Below are 21,554 nucleotides of genomic sequence, written 5' to 3'. Positions count from 1 at the left end.
ATAATTTTGTATGCATTTCTCATCTCCCCCACGTGCTACATGTCCCACCCATCTCATCCACCTTGATTTAATTATCCTAATTTTGGTGCTGAAGACTGCAACTATGGACCTAACATCCTCGTTGCGATTCCAGAACAGGACAGAATTTTCTATGCGCTGATAGTACTATGTGGTGTTTTCACTACGGAACCAGTAAACATTAATCTGACTTTGGGCAGGACAGGCACTTTTTCACCACATCCAGAGTGGCTATGAGTTCCAGCAGCACTTTCTTCAGAGTAAAAACGACCGGAGCATAAAGCTGCCGAGTGTGAAACTTCAGCACAGCCTCACCAATCACAGTGCGCAGATGCACCTTCGCATTCCGCAGATACAGTACTTGAGCTGGACAAGCGATAACCGCTTTATCTCTCAGCAGATTACTAAAACAAACTCTGAGCTGATTAGGTCCAGATTCAGGTTGTATGAGCCGGACTTGTGCTCTTCAGGAACAAGTCTATATAACCCAGGAGAGGCAAACCTGACACCACGTCAGTACATGCAAAGTTTCAATTAAAGTAACCGAGCCCCAGACCTACATTGAGAAGTACCAGGTTCGAATGTCGAAAACATTTCCGCGTCACAACACGAGATTTATTTTGCTTCCCGGGTGTAAAGACGCGCGGCTCTCAACTCACTGTTTAACTGAACGGATAAAAGTATATAAAACTGTTAGAGAACTCTTCCAGGGGAGGATAATATTGGAATTGCATTCAAATAAATGAGGTGTGGCGGTGTGGATAGAATATATTTCTCTCAAAATAAGATCCAATGGCGGGCTGTTGTAAAAACGTCAGTGAATCTTTTGGTTCCGTAAAAGGTGGAGAATTGTTTTTGATCGACTAAGCGACTGTCAGTTACACAAGAAGGACTCTGCTGCTAAATAGAATTGTCTTTTTCTTCGTCTTATGATCAACACTTTCTCTGGGTGTGAATCCTGTTATCCCACTCTGAAAGCAAGTGTTGAACATATTTCGGTCTAAGAGAGAAGATATAACATTACGAAATACATAAAGAGGATTTTAATGTTTTATAATTTTCGCTTTGTATCGTCAAGGACGTCAAATCAGAAAAGTTGGGATCGCGCGGACCTGCAAATCGCATGGAGAAACAGGAAAAGCGCGCAACCTTTTCGTCCATAATCTTAAAAATCACTAAAATGAACAAACATTGGTTGTGAGTATGTGAACTGGATTGAACTAGCTTACACCGAATTGTGTAGCGCCTAACACATCTATTTTGTATTCGGGATAACCTCGTTTCAAATGTCGGCCCCGAATACATCTACTTTGGACTAATTTTGTGTGATTTTCCTCAGTCCCTTCAACCAAATACTTGGGTACTGACTTAAGATATGCCACAATCGCTTCCTCTCACCAATTGAGTTTTAAACTTCAAATTGCATTTCTCATTCGACACTCTATAACCTTAAAAGCAGACAGAGTGTCGTTAAATAGATGGCTGAAGTTACAAATATCGTTATTTAACCTTAAAGTGAGTCAGTTCAAATCAGTTCACATTAACAGACCCCCATTTCCTTGAGGCTGACTCTTATAATCTACTCCGAAAAGAATTTATCATTTCCATAATCTTCTCTGAGCATTAAACAAACAAAGACGGACTATCCCCAGGATAATGGGGAATTTACTGTTCACATCCCAACCCATAGCGATAAATAGAGGCTCTCGAAGTCTTCATTTTGACAGGAGTGTCCAAATAAAGAACTGCACACTTTATCAGTGCAGCAACTGTCTGAAGCCATTTTTGGTCAGACGCTTTTTTGATATCAGAGGTTTTGACTTCGAATGCCACCATTGCAATTTAGCACTAAGTGAATAACTGAAGCTGAGAGAAATGTAGATCTGGCGGAGAATAAAAGGACGTAGAAAACGCTTCTTCCCCTTGTGCGAAGAACTGAATTTTAAGCTGAAACTAAATATTGAACAGCTGATTAAAACTCAAGAAATTGCAGGATCATTATGAACATATCACTTTTAATTACAAATTAATTGTAACAACATATTTTTATCAATGGGAAAGGCAAATACCTCTTCAAAGAGAGAGGGAAATAAATAAAGAAGTGCACGCTTTCATTTTAAAATTTAACTACATTTGTAGTATATGTGGGGCCGCAGGTAATAGAAAATTCAGCTCAACAAACCCAGAAAACAGAACGGCCATAATGTTCGTTAGGAACTCTTAAGTTATTCGGGGGTCATTTTAAACATGCTGCTGTCGTGTCCTACCCTGCTTTTCTAAAGCCACCATCAAAAAATTAGTCATTAACGAATAACTTAATGACTGGAAATAAAGTTCCAGTATTCATTTCCTTCTATTTTTACTCTGAAGAAAAGCATTTATTACATTTAACTGAAATGTTATTTGTGTCTCCAAGACAAGTACTGTACTGACTTTCAAAATGTCATATTTCATTCCGTTATTAAAACACAATTAAATAGCCCTCGGCCACACATCACTGACACTTCACTTGAAGAACTAAATTTATGGTTTAAGCCGGCTTTTATGTCAGACCAATCTGCAGATGCGAGGGCAAGAATCCCAATTTCAATTCACACTTTCCGGAGCCGCACGAGGCCAAAAGCAGTAGGTTGTGAACCCTGCAGAAGATAAGTCACTACCAGGGATGTGGTTCAAGTCAAATTAACTGAAAGATAACGAACGTTATGGATAAAAAGAAAACAAAAACAAAAAAGACTCGTCAGTTTCGCAATGCTGGATTCACTTTTTTATAGCGGCGTGCTACATACATGAGAGCCGTACGAAGCACGAAGAACGTGCCAGGTTTCTGAACAGTTCCTCGTGTCGGAATGTTGCAGAGATTATTCTTTTTCGCCACCACACCAGAAACGGTTTTAGACTCAAGAAAATAATGGGGCAAAGGTGGCCGGAGTGTTCATTCCCACCTCCGTATAATTTCAAAATAAAAAATTCTTCGTGCCCCCTATATACATTCGTGCTGGGTAACTTCGGCGCATGTCCTGGCAGCGACAGGGGATGCAGTCGCTTTCTTGAATACACATTTTATAATCTGTAAAACTGTATATGATAATACAATAATAAAAGTAGCAGAAGGAGAAAACAAGACTTCGATACCACTGATTTAACTCACACTGTAACACTTAATTTTAAGTATGGTAGGCCCATATAACGTGTAACTTGGTTCTCTGTGCTAACAAAGTACAAAGTATTACCCTGGTCAATAGAACTAACCATACATTATTAATCATTAAGTAATCATATAAATTACAATGTTTTCATCAATAATGACATTTCATTGCATTAATGTATGAGAAATACACGAGGAGAGGATTTCGTAACAAAGTATGAATCCATCGAACAATTGATAAAACACCGTTATTCATATTCCCCAGGTAAGGAAGCGCCAACTCTTCGTGTGTTTATTGCTGAGATCATCGAGGAACAATTTCGCCTGCATTACAAGCAAACCATTCAACACCACTGTCGAATGGTTTGCCTCACTTACAGGCGTTGTGACTTCGAACTTATCGTAATTGTATTCGGACTTATTAATCCGAAAGTTATTTAACAATCTCTTATCAATGGTAAGATTACTTATCATTGATCTTAAAATTAAGTAAAACCTGCTGGTACAGTATTATAAATTTCCCCAATTGCAAAATATTTTGTTTTAATTAGTCCCAAGGAAGTCACTCGAATTATGATCTTTCTCATAACTGTGTAAGTTTGTATTTATTAACAATGCAGCTTAAAATGTTTTGGGGTTAATGTTGTTTGTTCGTAAGTTTTTTAATAACGCTATATCAACTTATGCTATTTAATGTGTATGGTGAAACAAAGCTGAGATTTCATTCTTCAGCCTATTATAAATCTGATACAATATCTGAAGTCTTAATATTACAATACTGACACAACCCTGGCCATAGATCAGGTGGCTAGATGCTGGCTTCACACTTCAATCTCAAGCAACTTCATGGCAATGAAGCAAGTCACTAGTAATGGTTATGGTTAGTTTCTCTGGATTTTCCACACAAAATGTGTTTAAATTCATCAGTCTTTCAGAGTGGGATGATTATCAGGTTTCTCTCCTATTATTTCGGTTTCCTCGTCCTAATCGTCATTCCACCACAGCTCAATCATCTATCACTGCCCCATGAGGTGTGCAACAGCCCTGAGACCACGCAGCGCATTATCACACCCTTGGTTTTAAGTTAAGGACTTCATCTGTGACCTGACACTTGGTTGGTCTTGAAGTAAAGATGATACTCTACTGATGCAGGATTCCACATCAACTGAGATCATTAATTTATATCATAGACAAATTATCAAGTCTTCATCTGTTTCAATACAAGCTGCAATTTTCTAAAAGCCCCAACTTAACCCCTGTTAAAAATAAAACACGGTACAATACCTGAGCCAGTAAATTCCAGGAACTGCACTGCAAAACTAATGAGGTTGAAACTTCCTGGCCTTTGTGTGAAAATTCCAAGAATTCCAATGCATAGGAAAATTAAATAACAGATTTTCCATTTAAAATCAGTTATTTCCTCTCTTACTTTCCAATTCTTTTAGATAATTTTATTTTTCATCACGGCCAGAGACATATTTCGTCGAGACACATATCCATTTCAGGTAAGTTTCACTGTAACAGCTTAGCCTACTATTTAAATATGTACAGTATTTGCTTTTCACTACATAAATACAAATATGGTGTCCACTTTAAGTAAAAATAAAGTACACAGAATGCAGTTTACCATAGAAGACCCTTAATACAAGCAACTTTTAATAACATAGTCTATAAAACTGTATATATGGTAACACTCACAGTAAGCATAAGAAAATGCTGACTGTGCCATATAATTCATATTACTATATAACAGTCAAATACGAATGGATTTTGCTACCAATAATATACATAAGAAGGCAGTTCTTTACCAGTTATTGGTAAAACTGATAATAATCACTTCTCTGCCATGTATCAGGATTGTTCATAGGTGAGGAAAAGTACGGCACATTCTTTGGACAATCATGTCACACGATATGTATATGGCTATAGTTGTTAACGAAGTTAGGATGATAAAATGTGCAATATAAAATAGCCATGTCTATTTCATACGGCAAAATGAAATGATTTAAAGAATAAAGTGATTATAACAAATGTACAGTCATATGGACGAAAGGTTTTATGATTATATTGTTATAATACCATTATACTACCAGATGTGTGCAATAAACATATAAGTTAAATAATCCTAAAGATAACATTTTATATGCAAAAATGTATTTGATTTAGGTAAATATGGCACATGAAAAAGAAAATCAGCCTTTCAGATATGGCCAGCCCCATCAGTTCACTGCCAGTGAAATATCAACATAATGCTTATTCACTGCAAATTAATACAGCAATTTATTGGTGAAAAAAGAGTTTGTGACACCGCAGCATAAAGTCCCTGGAGCTAATTAAATACAAGTTCATACTCTACAGATGCAAAGGGATAAAAATGTATTAAAAGACAGGCTACGGAGATATCACAAGGGCTTCATAAGTAACATTTGTATACAGTATTTAAATTATCCTACATTTTAATTTCACGTATTCACAGATGCCATCAAATGTTATTTCAGTATATTCAAGTGACATTCGTGCTGAAGCAATAAAAATAGAGAAAACATCTATACATTAGATTTCATAGACCCAGTTCACCAGAACCACCATATTTATTTATATAAGTTCCACATACCCATGTGTTACTGTAACTTTTAATATAAAAGGTTAACATGCAACTAAATTTAACTTCTTTCATATTTGTTTCATATTAAATCAGTATGTGGTATTGTTATGCTGCATGCACTTACTATGACACAGGTCACCTGTTCATTGGGACAAGAGACCTTAATCCTATTCAGGACATAAAAATTCATCAGAGTTAGAGGTCAGTTCTGATCTATCTCTAAGGAGTCCTGCTGTGTCTGAATAGTTCAAAAACTTTAAAATTACAGGACCAAATTTAAAAGGTTGTTGAATAAGGTTATAGCAACATGATGAAAAAGAGTTGGTAAGAGTTTTTCCTTTTTCACAATTCTAATGTATACTCAAACATAGTTAAAGAAGAAGCATTTACAGTAACTGGTCTCACAGCATCTGAACTCAAAGGAAAAGTACTGCCATAAAGAAAGATAATTAAATTTTGCATATAAGAATGACAATCAAAATGCAAGGCTCAGTTTTTGGTGTGAGAAACATACTGGAATTTTTGGTTGCCCCAGCAAAAACCCTTAAAGTATAGCAATAACTCATAATAAGAAAGATGTACTTCCATCTTAACAGAAGGGACCTCCATTACACTGAATTAAGTTATTACTTAAATATCAAAATGCATGTAATAAATTACTTCCACTCAAAATGCACCTTATATTACAATGGACCTCAGCCCTTCTCATTCACTGTCTGGTAAACAGCAGAGTTTTATAAGGAACTGTATAGTACAAACATAATTATAAATAGCACATCCAAACATGTTCATTTATGACATAAAAATTAATTCCCTATTATGATATTAATAGGACAATGTTACTATATGTGTCTTTTATGCATAAATGATTACACTTATTGCTATAGCAATACTATTAAGTGACTTTCAGTCTTATGGTTTCCTTTACTGACCATGAAATCACTGTCTCCTACATCCGATTAACTATTTTCATGAAAAACAATTTTCTTTATTACTGTCACAAGTGGATGTTTATTGGGCTAATTTCTTTTTCAATGTACGTAAAAATGTAAAACTACAGATACTGACCTGTTCCCAGTGTATTTTAAAATACAAGGTCAAGTTATATGCAGGCCCCATTAGTGGGGTATTAAAAATGAAGAGACAACATAATTAATCACACAAAATATAAATAATTACAAATAATACATGAGGGTACATGAAATAATTTTTCAACAATCTCCTATATTATTAAGCTGGCAGATAAAAACTGGCTTTCCTCACAAATAATGTGTTTAAAAAATTACTAATGTTTAACAGAGTATTTAGTTTCTAAAAGAAAATCAAAAACATAGAAAAGCTCTATCTACCTGCAGAAGAGTAATTTTTCCAACTGTTGTAACAATAACTAGAATTTCAGGACCTGGATAAACTAAAGCTACAAACCATCATATGGGAAAAAATGCTATATGAAATAAAACAACATTATTCTGAATGGCATTTATGTTTTGTTATGAATGTAATACCAGTATTAGCATCCACATGATTAACCCTTATATTACTCAATTCTAATGGAACACTACAAGACTTATCATACTTGGTTCTAAAGAGGTGAGAATGACTAACTGCTTCCAGTAGAGGCCAGAGCGAGAAGCTTGTTAGAACACGTGCCAGGCCATACAGAAGGACCAAAAACAAGACAGTGGTTTGTACAATGATGTAGTGACTAATGGAGGTGCCAATGTCAAGCCAACTGCCATGATTAGTGACCAGGTGAAGAAAGTGGAGGCCCATCACATCACTGAATATCAGCACAATGAAGAACAGCTTTCCTGTTGGTGCCTGGAGCAAACAAAACTAAATTACATTTGCCCATGTCCTCACCTCTGACAAAGTAAACTACTGAATGTTAATGTGAAGTATACCAGACCTCTAGTGTGTTCATAGTGCAAATTAAACTCTGGGTCTGACAAACTTCATGTAGTAGAAGTACATACTAGAAAACATTATATACAAAGAAAATAACTCGTTTAAAATTCCTGCTAGCTTCTCTATATATAACTTCACATTACATTTTGTTTTTACAATTATTTTATGATTTCTTAAATCAACATTACTTACATGTTCCAATTAGTATAGAAACCACATAGCGTGAAGTCATAAATTCTGTTGTGCACAAATATAAAAAATATCACAGATATTGCATTTCATATTTCCCATGTTTTGTTAAATTCACATAAAAAAATGTTTAAGATAATATTTGCAGATCTCGGTGAGGTCTATATTTTATATCATATATGAAGTTCTTGATCAATAAGATGACTGATAAAAAATCTACCTGAGCAACAGTTTATATTGACATAAATAAAAATTATATTTGTCCGATATTAGTAGGATCTCTCAATACCAAATTTCACAGAAATACAATCGGTAGTTCAAGACGTGAAATACGTAAATAAAGAGGCATGTAGGACCATCCCACAATGAAACTGTCGAGAGAGAAATTCTAATCTGACAAATGAGAGGCAGAAAAGAACATTTTTCTCGCATGTAAACTACAAGGACAAAGGGATAAGAAAAAACCTGAATACCAGAGTGAATGGTATACTTAAACATATTGTACCTATTTTGTAAACATGATTCCTCCTAACTTTGATCTCACTGCCTTCTGATGTTCATTTACTGCAAGTAAAATCCTATTTTGCAAAGTTAAATGTATTTCTGATGTAGGATTTGAGGTTTTCACAGCAGTAAGTCTGAAGATGGCTGTCTTCCGGGTTGCTGCGCCATGTAGTCTGATACCAGACTACATGGCGCAGCAACCCGGAAGACAGCCATCTTCCGTATTACTGATATCACACTGCAACAAATCAAAAAAACATGTTTTGCTGAAAGCTTTAACGGATGCATCCTGTTGTGTGTTGGTCGTTATGTTGACAATCCATCTACTCTATTTACTACAGAAAAAGAACATAAAAACCCATAAATATTCTTGATATAACCATCAAGAAGAATAACCAATAACTTGAATATAACACCTTTAGAAAACCAACCATAACTGACATTACCATCTCCAATACCTCATGCCACCCTCAGGATCACAAAAAAGTCACTATAAACCATGTGTTAAACAGAGCATGTATGTATATACTATAAACAGACACTTAAAAAAAAACAAATTTATCCTTGTGGTTTTCCTATAGCAAATTACTTTTCAGTGTTAATATCTATTTAAACAGTGACCCATTTACCTGCACAATTATGTTGAGAGCACGAAAGGTACAAGTCACAGCCAGAAATGGTATCATGATCTTCCACATGATCAGCAGTGTCATGACAAACGGGGAAAAAACTGTCACAAAACAGTGCACCCAAGTTGGATCAAATGAATTGATGCTTGCAATGTTGCCAGTCCCAAAGAATGAGACAATAATGTAGAATAACTGATATACTCATTAAGGGCTAACATTTTTATGTTATCTTATACCATTCCAGATGTTAGCAAATACAACTGACCAGATCACTTCACGGAGATATTGAAACAATACTCTAATGTATAGTTTTTCAATTTTCATATTTATGGAATGATGACATAAATGTTAAAAAACATGCTGGTATAGCAGTACCTATTCAGACTTGTGTATTTCTGAATAATCAATGCTTAATTCAGATGGATCACTGGTTATCCTGCTTGAGATTTTTTGTGATTTCACTCAACCTAACTAAGCAAATTCCAGGTTAGTTTCTTGAAGGAGACTAAAGTAGCCTGTTTTCAAAATCTTTGCTGAGAATCAATATTGTAATATCAAACTAGGTGCTTAGGCTTATTGCACACATCAATGATAGAGAGAGATGATTAACAGAGAACAAAAATGTTAGCAATCACTCTAAAGGATACAAAGAAATATGCTCGTCGGAAGTCCACGGATGACAGAGAACGTTCAAAAACATTGTAAGTTGCAGCACTGAATTTGAGGTCAAGAAGCTGAAAAAGAAAACAGTAACGTTCATAACGTGCTGAAATACTTGTTTTTTCAGAGAGAAGTAATCATTACAATACACTATATTACTCTCTAGCAGCAGAACCCCAAGTGTTACTGTCAATATCAAATCCAACTGTTGGACATGACAGTCCACAAGGTCCATCCATTTCCATACATTGTATTTCCACTCAAGGAAATTATATTAATGTTATCCACCCATATCCCTCAAGGACTTTTAAGTGGCTGCTTTCCAAGAGGTTCAGCCAAAAAAATTGTGTATGCATGTCTTCTTCCCAAAACCATAAGATAAAATTTCCCATTTACATCATCCTTACTAGGCACAAAAACTTTCCAAATGTCATGATTTATGTTCTTCACAACAGAGGATCAAGACAGAGTACAGGCAGAATGATTCTTATTACGTCCATTACCTTATTCTTTGATGAGTCTGCACTGTGCAGCTCAAGAAGAAGCCAGCAGAACATGTTGAGAATAAGGGCTAGAATGAACAGAACCTCATGGCTGGCTGACAGAAGAAGGAATGAGGCAACGAGAGACATAGCAACACTGTGCAGACGTGCCAGAACCCGCTGTGAGCTCAGGAGTGGCAGGCATAAAGATATTCCTGAAATACAACAGTCGTTGTCACCATCAACAACTAAGTCTGTCCGCATGGCATTTTTTCTTGTCTCCCTGAAGACCAATGAATGGGACTGTTGTATCTAGAATTAACAAAACTCATGGACACATTATTGGTTGTATGTATTAATAGGCAAAAAGTTGGAAAGTTAACTTTGTCAAGACATAATACCATATTACAGCTTCAATAAAATTTATTTTAATAATAAGAATAGAAACAAATAAAAGTCTTTCTGACCCATACGATGGTTAAGAGAAAGAAGACTGTTTCACGTCATATTTTCTCAAACAATACCTCACATGTTCCAAGACGCGCAGTCAGAATGCATTTTATGTTAGCATAAAGATTGCATATTATAATAGAGACTGCTGCAAAGAGATTGGCCAGTGCAGGTAGGGATGCACCGAGCTACGTGAACATTAAGGTGTTAACTCACCGAGCAGTGACCAAGAAACAAACTGGTTGACCCCAGGAAGTCCTTGCTTGTTCTTAATATTTTCTGCAGTACTGACTAAGTCCCATATTGCAGTTGGCAGCATAACAAGCTGGACTGCTACAACACAGCAGGAGTGGAATCTATCCTTACTATCAACAGCACATGTCTCAAGTCTCCAGGCACAGTATGCAACTAGTATCAGGAACAGCCAACCTGATAAAGCTCTGGCAAAACAAACAAACATTACATATAATGAATAGTAGTGGCTTGTGAAGTACTCATGGCAGTGAACATGTGGACTGTGGCCTTCTGTTTTGTTTTGCCATATATTCCTGTACATGGTTACCATTGTTTCAGATGAACCTGCCACCCCCTTATTCAGGACAGACCACACAGCATCAAAACCAAGATCATAATTTACAAATTCAACAATTCTTCATGACGACAAAAATTAAATAATGAGAAATATCCATAATGTGCACTCTTTGTTTAATACTGTTATAGCCTGTCTGAAGTTACTCTCATTCACATGGAGAGCCTGAGGAAAGTCATTAAAATCTTAGCCAAGGTTTGAACCCAGCACCACCTGAATACATTACCAACATGCTAATTTTGGGGGGTAGGAAAGAATACAGAGTGTGCAAAACTGTTAACAAAGATTAAAATTTATATTCCTACTTGATAAATTCCAGTAATTAATTCACAGAGAACTTCAAGATAGTACTTACACAAGTTGTGTGTTGGGCTCCCTTCCTACAACAGGGAGCAGAGGGAACACTGCAAGGAACAAACAGGAGCTCACCCAGCCTGCAAGAAGTGGAAACTGCACTGACTGGTCTAGTGGAAAGATAACAGGCCATGCCGCCAGACCCAGCATCCCAATACTCAGAAAATAGCGGTAGAAGAAAGACACAACCTTGAAACATAAAGACATATTTGAATAAAAGTGGATTTTTACAACTGTGTAATTGTTTTCTTTCATTAGCCTCTTAAGGAGTTGTTGGCATTTACAAGAAATATTACATCTCTGGGGCAAGAATGCAGAGGGCATTAACACTTTTAATACCACTCTGGTCACAATATATTTCCGTAAACAAAACCCACTTTGTTACCGGGGATCACCATGTAATTTATTCATGGCAATTCATAATGAATTTCATCAGTTGCGAGGTTAGAGAAAGAACATCTAATTAAATCTCTCTTTGCTTATACACTTCAAAACACTCATCTAACTTATGATTAACATATATAAGGCTTGAAAGCATATATATGTATGTTTCATGTTTCCTAGGGATATCTGTTCATGTGTTAATTTATTACTTACTAATGCTTCAATAGTAGTAATACTCATGCTTTCTGGCTCCAGTCTGAGAATTATTTAACATGAAATAAGGTGACACAATTTTTCTTTTTAAATAAAAGAATATTATCTGTTGCAGTCTCATTAAATTCTGGAGAGGATTTTAATCCTTTATCAACTGTGCGTCACGTATTATGCAAGGCCCACCAGCAACCTCGCACTATAGAGTTTAAATCCCACATTCTTTTATGATAAGGGTTAAGCATCATCATGTAAGGTAAATGAACATACTGTCATTACTTACAAGTATTTCAATGCCTATAACATGGAAGATGAAGAGCATCAATAATCTTCTCAAACCCATTAAATCCCTGACATGAAACATGGATGCTCTGAGGGCAGCCCAGTGACGAGCCACGGCCCACCAGATTAACTCAGGAAGTAGACAATATATATAGAACTGACGAGACAGCATTTGTACTGTAAAGAACAAAACACAGTTTACATTAAATTAAACTCATTTTAAGTTATTTGGCAATGCTGTTTGAACTAAACAGGTCATATAGCATAGAATGAGACAGAAAGGTTATCATGAATGATAAGAAGATTAGGACTTGCTTCTAGCTTGGTAAGTTTCATATATGTCATCAGATCAGTTACATACTGTACTTTTATAGAATACAATTTTTTATTCAAACATTTTACTTGCCTCTCACATTTTCCACGTATTAATCATTCATACAACTTGTTCAGTAAAGTTAAAAACTAAACAAAGACTGAAGATTTATAAACAAAGTCTACGCAAACAAACTGTGTGTGTGCACATATTACTTTGGAATAATACATGATCTGGTGTGTAGCACGAACTAAACTATATTGTGGTATGCTACTACGTGAAAAAATTAAAAACATCACATTAAAATACTACTTCTGAAAAACAGTATAATTTTACTTACAGAAAATCAGCATCACTGTCAGAATGACTAAGAACATGAAGGTAATATTAACCCAGCGGCCCCCTGCACATATTCTAGAACGTATCAAATTCAACATTTTTTTATCCTTCGATGCTTCGTGTTGAACATCAAGAAGTAATGAGTTCTTTCTGTGAAAGTTCATGTCATCAACTAGGGACAGCAGAAGCCAGGCAATCCAACCAAGAAATGCAATAGTTATGCAACTCAGAAGAAAATGTTGATAGTAGTTTTGGTAATATTCTAATCCTAAAAGACTCAAAGATATTAGTTTTTCACTTACAGCAATCTGAAATAAAACAAAAATAAATTTAAATACATCCCTGTAATACCACCTATCCTCCTCAATGGTTTTCTCCTTCACACAACTGTGGGTTACTACCAAGGTCATCAAGTTTCCATGCCCTTTCATGACTTAAATCAAGTATCTCTGAAATGAGCAACTTAAAGGAGTATAGTTACTAATAATGTTTTATTTGTGTTTCAACAGAAATTACAATCAAAAACACAAATTTTATTAATGAAACTTAAAACTACCCTAAATATAATATTTTATTTAATTTTCCAGCATGAGCGTAAGGAAACATTTCCTGATTCTTCTGTGCCAAACAAATCAGCAATACCTCATATACTACACCATTTCTGTGACACAGGAACCATGTATGGCATAAATTGTTCCAGTTAACTGTAGCGTTAATGCACATACTGCTGAATGCTGTGGACATTTCCAACGCTTAACTTCATTTTTTGATTGCAATGTAATTTATTTTTTGAATACAACACATATCAGATGTGGGTTTCATAAACTTTTGTTCATCCTGTATTGAAATGATGCAGTCACAAGAGCAACATTTTGAAAATAGGCTGAACCACATAAAGGTAAGATGGGAACTGCGATGGAACAGGAGAGGCTTTACGGTACAAATTGTTTATCAATGCAGGGAATCCCAATATTCAATCATTACAAATACTCATTGCAATTAAATATGTCAACTGAAAATGGAAGGGCGAATTGTCCAATGCTATGGTCCAAAGAAAGAGTATTAGTTCAACTAACCACTTTTTTTTTGTCAATATTCACATGAAATTGTTTTTAGATTCCCAAGCATTAAATGTAAAATTTTAATGAATGCTTTACTTTAATTCATATCTTTCTTTTATAAATATTTAAAACATACATTTTCACTAAGAATAATTCTGAATTTCTAGAAGCACAACATATTTGATAACATAAACACAGCATTTGTTTTACTGATTAAAAACTAACAATGTAAAGAATGTACTCACCGATTCAATGTACCTTTTAGCTGAAATATGAGAATGTATTTGATCCATCAATTCAGTCTCCTTATTTTCGCTTAGCAATGAGAATTCTCTATAAATCCATGATAAAGCACCAGCTTTTGCCAGTTCTCGCTTTTTATTGTACTGTGCTGCCATTTGACGAGCATTGGAAAACATTAACTCTGATAGCTTATGTTCTGTTACACCAAGGTAATCTCGTGGAAGAATTCCCTGCAACATCAGTATATTATAAAAGTATTTCTTGGATTAAATTCCTGGCAGGAATAGGGAATTTTCTCTTCTCCAGGATCAAAGACAAGCTGATTGCATGGATTTAAGTATATTTGAATAAACAAAGAATTCGTATGTCAAGAATAGACGATGTGTTCATAAATAGGATATACATTACAACAGTTTAAGTGAATGCTAATTATATTTGATACAGTGGCTCATTAGACATTAGTCATTACAATTAACTCTGATGACAAATTAAGGACCAATCACAGCCCTTGATGTATGTGTAGTTTTGGTTTATTCAACTCTCTTACTGTGCAACTAGTGTTACAGGCTATGAAAAAACTGTCAGCTGTTTAATGTAAAGTGAATATCACATGACAGACCTGGGCCTGATTTAAGAAGTGGTAAATACTTCAAATAAAATATTTTGCACAGCAGCACCACCTGTTAACATAAGTATGAATTACATGTAACATATATCTGGTCTCAATGGACTCCAAAATGGATCATGACAAGCCGAGAAAATGTGTATCACAAGGTTTGTCAGTTCAATTACAGGAAAAGGATTAATATACAGCAGTCAAATATTTTATCACTACATTAAGAAAACTACATTTACCACAGAATTGACAGGCACAGGAACTCCAATTAGGCTTGCCATTAGTGGTGCAACATCTGCTTGATTCACATCACTGCGAGTCAAATGTCCCAACCCCCATGAGGCCGGACTGGGTGGATTGCTGCCTGTGCTCGGTCGGGGTTCTCTCACACCTGCACCCCAGGCAACCAAGGGTGTCTCTGTTTCACTCCTATCACCTGCTCCATGAGAACCTAACAAACATACCACATAATCCTCAGCACCTATATGATATTTTCACAGAATGTGTGAATGGTATAGCTTTCAAATTTCTCACAAACTTCATATTCACTGAAGAGTAAGTCTTCAAATACAAACAAAATTTCATTTCTTCCTTTTTCTCATATTCCCTAAAGCATTTATATTAACAGGACAATACACCCATAAATACAGGCTGATCACAAATGTTGTTTAAACTTTTATAATTGTATTATAAACTCTTAAAAATAATATCTATACAGCTTAAAGAGAACTCTCAAAGTTTTGATTGTCACTTATTTCATTTCAGTATCAGCCCCAATGCTGGTTTTGCACATGGCAAAATGATAAATTCAGTCCAAACACTGCAAAATATCTGCATATTGGCTGATTCACACATGTCTCAAACACAAATTCTGAGTCCACCAATATTTAGAAGTACTGGCTGTGTGTGCATGCACAAGGACAGTCTCCTGAATACACCGCCCAAGAAAAGAAATCTAACAGAAACTTACAACTGGGTACCTGCAGATTTCATTACTGTGGATAACCTACACTGGTAAAGGTCATTTGTAATCAGTTGGCACATTCTGCCACTTATCAGATTCTGTTATACTTAGAATATTCTCCAATGTATATTCTGTCAGTTTTTATACATTTATTATTCCTTACATTTGAAGTTTATGCATTACAGTGTTCTTGAAGTAATACTGTAGACTCCTGATTATCAGGGTTGGTTGGGAAATATATTTTCTCAGATAATCAAAACCCCAGATAATCTACAAAAATCAAAGAAAAATATGCAAATATAACAAATACATCAGTTTATTTACAAACATACACTATATAAATTTGTGTAGATTTACTAACAACATAAAGGATTTTTAAAATTTTATACACTACACCAACTATTTTTTAAATAAGTATGACAGTAATAATATTCTAATGTCGTACACTTCAGGTTTTAGCAGTAACTGATTTACATTAACACGTTAAATAACATGTCACTGTTGTATTTATTCCTTTTGTTTTAACTTTTATAACAGACTTTCTCAAATAATTTTTAATTTCCGTTCTAACCAGACAGACCCTGGTTAATCTGCCCTGGATAATCGGAAGTCTACTGTGACCTTCTTCCTTGAATTCTTTCGATGGTAAATTATATAAATACACACGGGACACTTACCCCAGTCTGTCATACCATGATCAGCTGTAAAAACGTATGCTGTTTTCTTGTCATAGTGATAAAACTCTTCAATAATCTCCTCAATTTTCTTAATGCCTGCATCAACAATTTTTATGTTCTCCTTGTATTCTCTGTTCCAAAGAAAAAATTATGGAAATATGCAAGAAACATTAAAAATACATATCTGATAGATACAGTTTTGAAAAAAAATTTGACTTGTGAAACCAAACAGAAAGAAGCCATTTGGAAAATGTGTGTTTATAGAAGAATATTAAAATGTCAACATCACAAAAAAATTATAAATATTACCATGATAATTTTACATGTCCATATCTAAAGTGACTGACATAAAACCTCAAGGTTCAATGTTAGTAACACAAGCATTCATTACTGAATGTACCATAGAGACAGTTCAACCCAATCCACTGTACCAAAACATACTTTCATAAAATCCACTGTAAATCACTCATTTTCAATTTGTGGTCTTCCAAGTAGCTGCAAGTATGTTTGTAGAATGTATACCCATCAAAAACACATACAAGCTCCTCATTATGTAATTTCTTCTAACCTGTGTATAGTATAATTACATTTAAATATCAACATAAAATTTAAAAATATTACAAAAGTAATTTTTATTACTTTCCAGCCGATAAATTATCTATTTTCATTTTACCAAACTTCTATACCAACAAACATAAAAATAAAGAGACCTTACAAGTTATTCAGATTAAGTGTCTACTCTAAGATAATTTCTTGCATATTTTACCAGTTTTTATTATAACAAATGAACATGAGGTTTAGTCTTAGATTACAATACTTATGAAAGCCATGATAACTCAATTGGTTAAATGAAAACATATGGACTAGACAACTATGGTTTGATTCCTGGCAGGAGAAGACATTTTTCTCTTCATCACAGTGCATACTACAACTCTGGAGAACACCAATACCCATACAGAACTGGTACTGGGGACTCATTCCATACAAACAAAGTGGTCATACTGAGACGCTAGCTCTTATTCCCATCTGCTAGCTGCCCCATGATTCTTAGGTATAGGACGTCTTAACGTTTTACCTTTACTACAATACCTACACTGAATGGGGTTTATGTGTATGACCAGCTGTATCCAGACCAAGTAGGTGCAGGAAAAATACAATTCTATCTTGATGAAGTTTTTCATTAAGAGCTGCATCTGTTTTAGCATAATTCAGAAATTCCTCCACTTTCCTAAACACCCATGTATCAAGCCTTGATGTGGATAATCTCCCACCAAAATCTTCAACTTCTGGTTCATATGTGTCTATATAAACATGATTTCCACTTGCTCCTGAAAAGAAATGTGGATGATTTAAAGATAAAGTAGTTCAGTGAAAACATTATCATCAGTACAGCAAACTGGAGAAATGGAACAATTCAGTAACATTGTGATATCAGCCAACATATTTAGGGGACAAGTGGAGAAAATTACTTTTGCAGCTGAGAAACTACTGACTATCACTTTGCACCTAGCCAGCTTAAAGTGGGTATCAAAACTTACTACACTTATCAGTACTCTATAAGCAAAACCATTTTCTTCACTGAGAATTCATGACTATCTTAATCTTAAATGTTAAGTAAATATTAACAAAATGTCATATAACATGTTACCAATATTGTTTAATTGACAATAAGCCAACAAAATGAACAGAAGATGCATAATAGATCAAAGACAGCCATGGTGCAAAGTACATTAATTGTCCACCCTTTTCAATCTTATCTAATCTACGATTCCCATGCCTAGAAAAAAAAATTAAGAAACTTAAACTAAAAGATACTTCAACCAAACAACACCAACTTCCAAATTTATTGCCTTAAGCCAGGTATATATTGCTATCTACCATGCAGTCCAACACATCCATTTTTCACTACTGTGAGAACCTTAGATCTCACATAACTATTCTTATCTTTATTATTATAATTACTGGCATTAACTGTGGAACTACACCCAAAGGCAATGCAATTTAGCATGATACATAAATAAATGGTTACTAATTTTAAATCTGCACTTACTTTAAAAGAATGACAAACCTTTAGCAAACATGGGAAGTATGTCAGGACTTCCCCAGGACCAGGTGTATCGACTTTCATTGAAAACAGAGTCAAATTCCACTGGATTTTCTTTCCAACCCTAAAACAAACAACAGAACTAAGACAGAGATAATATCCTGTTTCCACATATAGTTACTGAATGTCATACACTATTAAAGTATTTACCCATTCCTGTTTAGGGGCATATCTAACTAGGGGTGGGGAAAGGTAGGTTTAATAATTTTCTTTCAAGAAAGGTCTGGATTGTTACTGAAGATGCTCTGGACAAATACCAAATTTAATGTTCTTTTACACGTTGCATAACAATAACCAGCAACAATATGTCAATGTATACATGTCACTTAATTTCAAGTCTATTAAGAGTTACCAGACTTGTATAAAATACACCCTACTTTTACAAAAAAATTAAAAGAGCATGAAATATATTAATTTATCAGAACTATACACAACCTTTGCTACAGCAGATGGGTCTTCATACAACCCAGCAATTAATGCAACATGTCCAGGCCGTGATTCGGTTGGTACTCTGGTATGAGACACACCCCAAACTCCCCTCTCCTCAATTATAGACCTGCAACCAGACAAGTTGACAAAACTTTTGGTAATATTCATAAACAAGACAAAAATGTAAAAACGCCTTCATTCTGTACCTTAAATGAGGGGCATTCCTTTTATTTTTTAAATCATCTGCTTCAAAGAAGAAATCGGCGCGTAACCCATCAGCCACCATGAGAACAAGTCTGCGTGCAGGAGGTTCCAGAGGGCTTGACTGTGGTGTCATTCCGTGAACTATTGGCGACTTGAAATATATGTCAAACACAGATACTAAGAACACAACATGCACTACAAAAACACTAAAAATGAGAAACATTGTTCAAAATTCCCATTAGAACAGCCTATTTTCACGATGACGAGGTTATGTAAACAAATTACAGCAAAGCAGCACCTCATCACAGCAACAAGTTATCATACAGGGAATAAGTAAGGTGCATTCATGCGAAGCTGATGTAACATAAACGTCATCATTTTCAATCTTGCGCACGAGTCAACGCTGTTTTAATTAAATTTGATACTGGAGACATTTACAAAAATGTTCAAAACCATTTCACATAGAAGCCTCTCAAACACTTGAGAAAGAAGTTCGACAGTGATCTTTAACTCACTTCAACAAACATTCTCTACAGCATTGATTATGATTGATCAGTGAGGTTAAGGCTGACGTTATGTCTTATTATGCATACGGTGACACCTTACGTTCTCCCACCACAGGAACTGATAGACGTCATGTGAGGCAAGTTCTATTTTGCAGTTGCTGGTTTACTGCGGTCAGTCACGGATACTGAAACTCTGAGTCATATCCAGCTTTTTATGGAACCCTAAGATTAAGTGCTGTGTTTCTCAAAACTCCACAAAATGAATTCGTACCATACTATCCCCTATTTTTCTGAGAAGCATTTTAATATTATCACAATAAAAGCAGCCTTTTCCCTCGGTACTCCGAACATATATGTGAGTTACATACCCTGCCTGTCTCATTTGATCACTCACTCACCCTATGGTACAGGAAATTATTTCAAAAGTTGATTATATACTTGGATTGTCAAAGAATAGACCACTTTACTTATTAAAACCGAAGGTTCATCACCGTGTTCACAAAAGCCCGCCACCGTACTTCAACCTGAGCTAGATGTATCCAGTTTGCTCCATTGATTCCTATTTCCCTAAGGTCCTTATTAATGTTATCTATCCACCTATGCCTAGGTCTTCGGAGCGGTCTCCTCCTTCAGGACTCCCAACCAATACCCTGTAAACACCATTCCCCTCCACATGTCTCACCCACCTCATCCCCCTTGATTTAATCACCCTAACAATATCAGGTGAGGAGTACATACTGTGAAGCTCATCATTATGTAATTTTCTCCATGATTCATCTTCATTACTTTTAGGTCCAAACATCCTACTCAATACTCTGTTCTTGAAGACCCTCAATCTATGTTCCTCACTCAAGTTTCACACCCATACAACACAATTGGCAAAATTACACTTTCTGATGATCTGATGACCCAAATGGAGGTTATAGTACCAGAAAGTACATAAAGGGATTGCTTACACTGCAGAAAACACCATTGTGCCACAGGACTCTTTGAAGTCTGACACAGCTTTAACCTCTCTAAGCACAACCAAAATCTTGTTTCCAGAACAGAAACTACATTTATCGAACTGCAGTATTTTGCCAACTAAAGTTCCTTTCTGTTATTCTTATATTTCTATGATAGAAATTTGTTCATGTGATTGTCTGTTTCCTTAAGATTTGCATATTCCTGGGACAGTTACTTTCTACACTTTATCTTCATTCCATCAATCTAAACAGTACATTTTTGACATAAGCCTTAACTGACAACACTATTGAATTAACTATTATTTTCTGGATAAAATGAGAACATCTACAGCTTTATGAATTCTTACTGCTGTAAACATTCTAAAATGTATTTCTTCCTTGTCTGCATTAAAGACAACAATTTTAAACAGTGGTTGTCTGCAAACTTTGGCAAAGTATGTTTGGTCATTTTTCATCCTATCCTGTATGAGGAGGTAAGTTAGTGTTTGCCACATTAAGCTTATGTAGGTATCTTGTAATTAAATTGTGAATGTAGTTACAGCAAGGATGATAGGTAGTACTTCAAAAGTATTACAGAATACTACTAAAAATTAAATTAGGTTAAACATTTCTGAATGAAAAGGAAGAAAAGTAAATTAACATAAAAATTGCTGTAAAGAACACAATCTGAAATGAAAAAGAAATACTACTCTGATTATTACTCAGCTCTTGCAGTGTCTGG

At 35.2% G+C, this 21,554-nt stretch overlaps 1 protein-coding gene across 1 annotated transcript; it reads right to left on the bottom strand.

Annotated features, from left to right (window-relative positions):
* Nucleotides 1-4,591: 4,591 nt before the first annotated feature.
* Nucleotides 4,592-19,957, bottom strand: PIG-N (Phosphatidylinositol glycan anchor biosynthesis class N). The gene is made up of 15 exons (XM_087357886.1): nucleotides 19,365-19,957; nucleotides 19,165-19,285; nucleotides 18,694-18,793; nucleotides 17,719-17,953; nucleotides 16,626-16,756; nucleotides 15,224-15,435; nucleotides 14,371-14,598; nucleotides 13,066-13,372; nucleotides 12,414-12,589; nucleotides 11,538-11,725; nucleotides 10,810-11,033; nucleotides 10,165-10,358; nucleotides 9,649-9,735; nucleotides 9,002-9,193; nucleotides 4,592-7,592 (listed from the first exon to the last, which is right to left on the bottom strand). The coding sequence occupies exons 1-15, from the start codon at nucleotides 19,583-19,585 to the stop codon at nucleotides 7,236-7,238; spliced, it is 2,973 nt and encodes a 990-aa protein (XP_087214012.1). The 5' UTR covers nucleotides 19,586-19,957; the 3' UTR covers nucleotides 4,592-7,235.
* Nucleotides 19,958-21,554: the final 1,597 nt, after the last annotated feature.

The sequence above is a fragment of the Zootermopsis nevadensis genome, unplaced genomic scaffold (genome assembly GCF_977971745.1).
Source record: "Zootermopsis nevadensis isolate Lab colony 2312 unplaced genomic scaffold, Znev_1.0 Znev_ptg000029l, whole genome shotgun sequence".
NCBI lineage: Eukaryota > Metazoa > Arthropoda > Insecta > Blattodea > Termopsidae > Zootermopsis > Zootermopsis nevadensis.
This window is presented reverse-complemented; position numbering and strand designations above follow the sequence as displayed.

What these genes read in the sequence shown, in the direction of transcription:
- PIG-N (XM_087357886.1), bottom strand. Translation starts at nt 19,585, where the DNA reads ATGTTTCTCATTTTTAGTGTTTTTGTAGTGCATGTTGTGTTCTTAGTA. An exon ending in CTGTGCCTGTCAATTCTGTG is followed by an intron (nt 14,599 to 15,223) that starts GTAAATGTAGTT and finishes CTGATGTTGCAG; the next exon opens with GGAATTCTTCCACGAGATTA. An exon ending in GAGCCCAACACACAACTTGT is followed by an intron (nt 11,034 to 11,537) that starts GTAAGTACTATC and finishes TTGTTTTGCCAG; the next exon opens with AGCTTTATCAGGTTGGCTGT.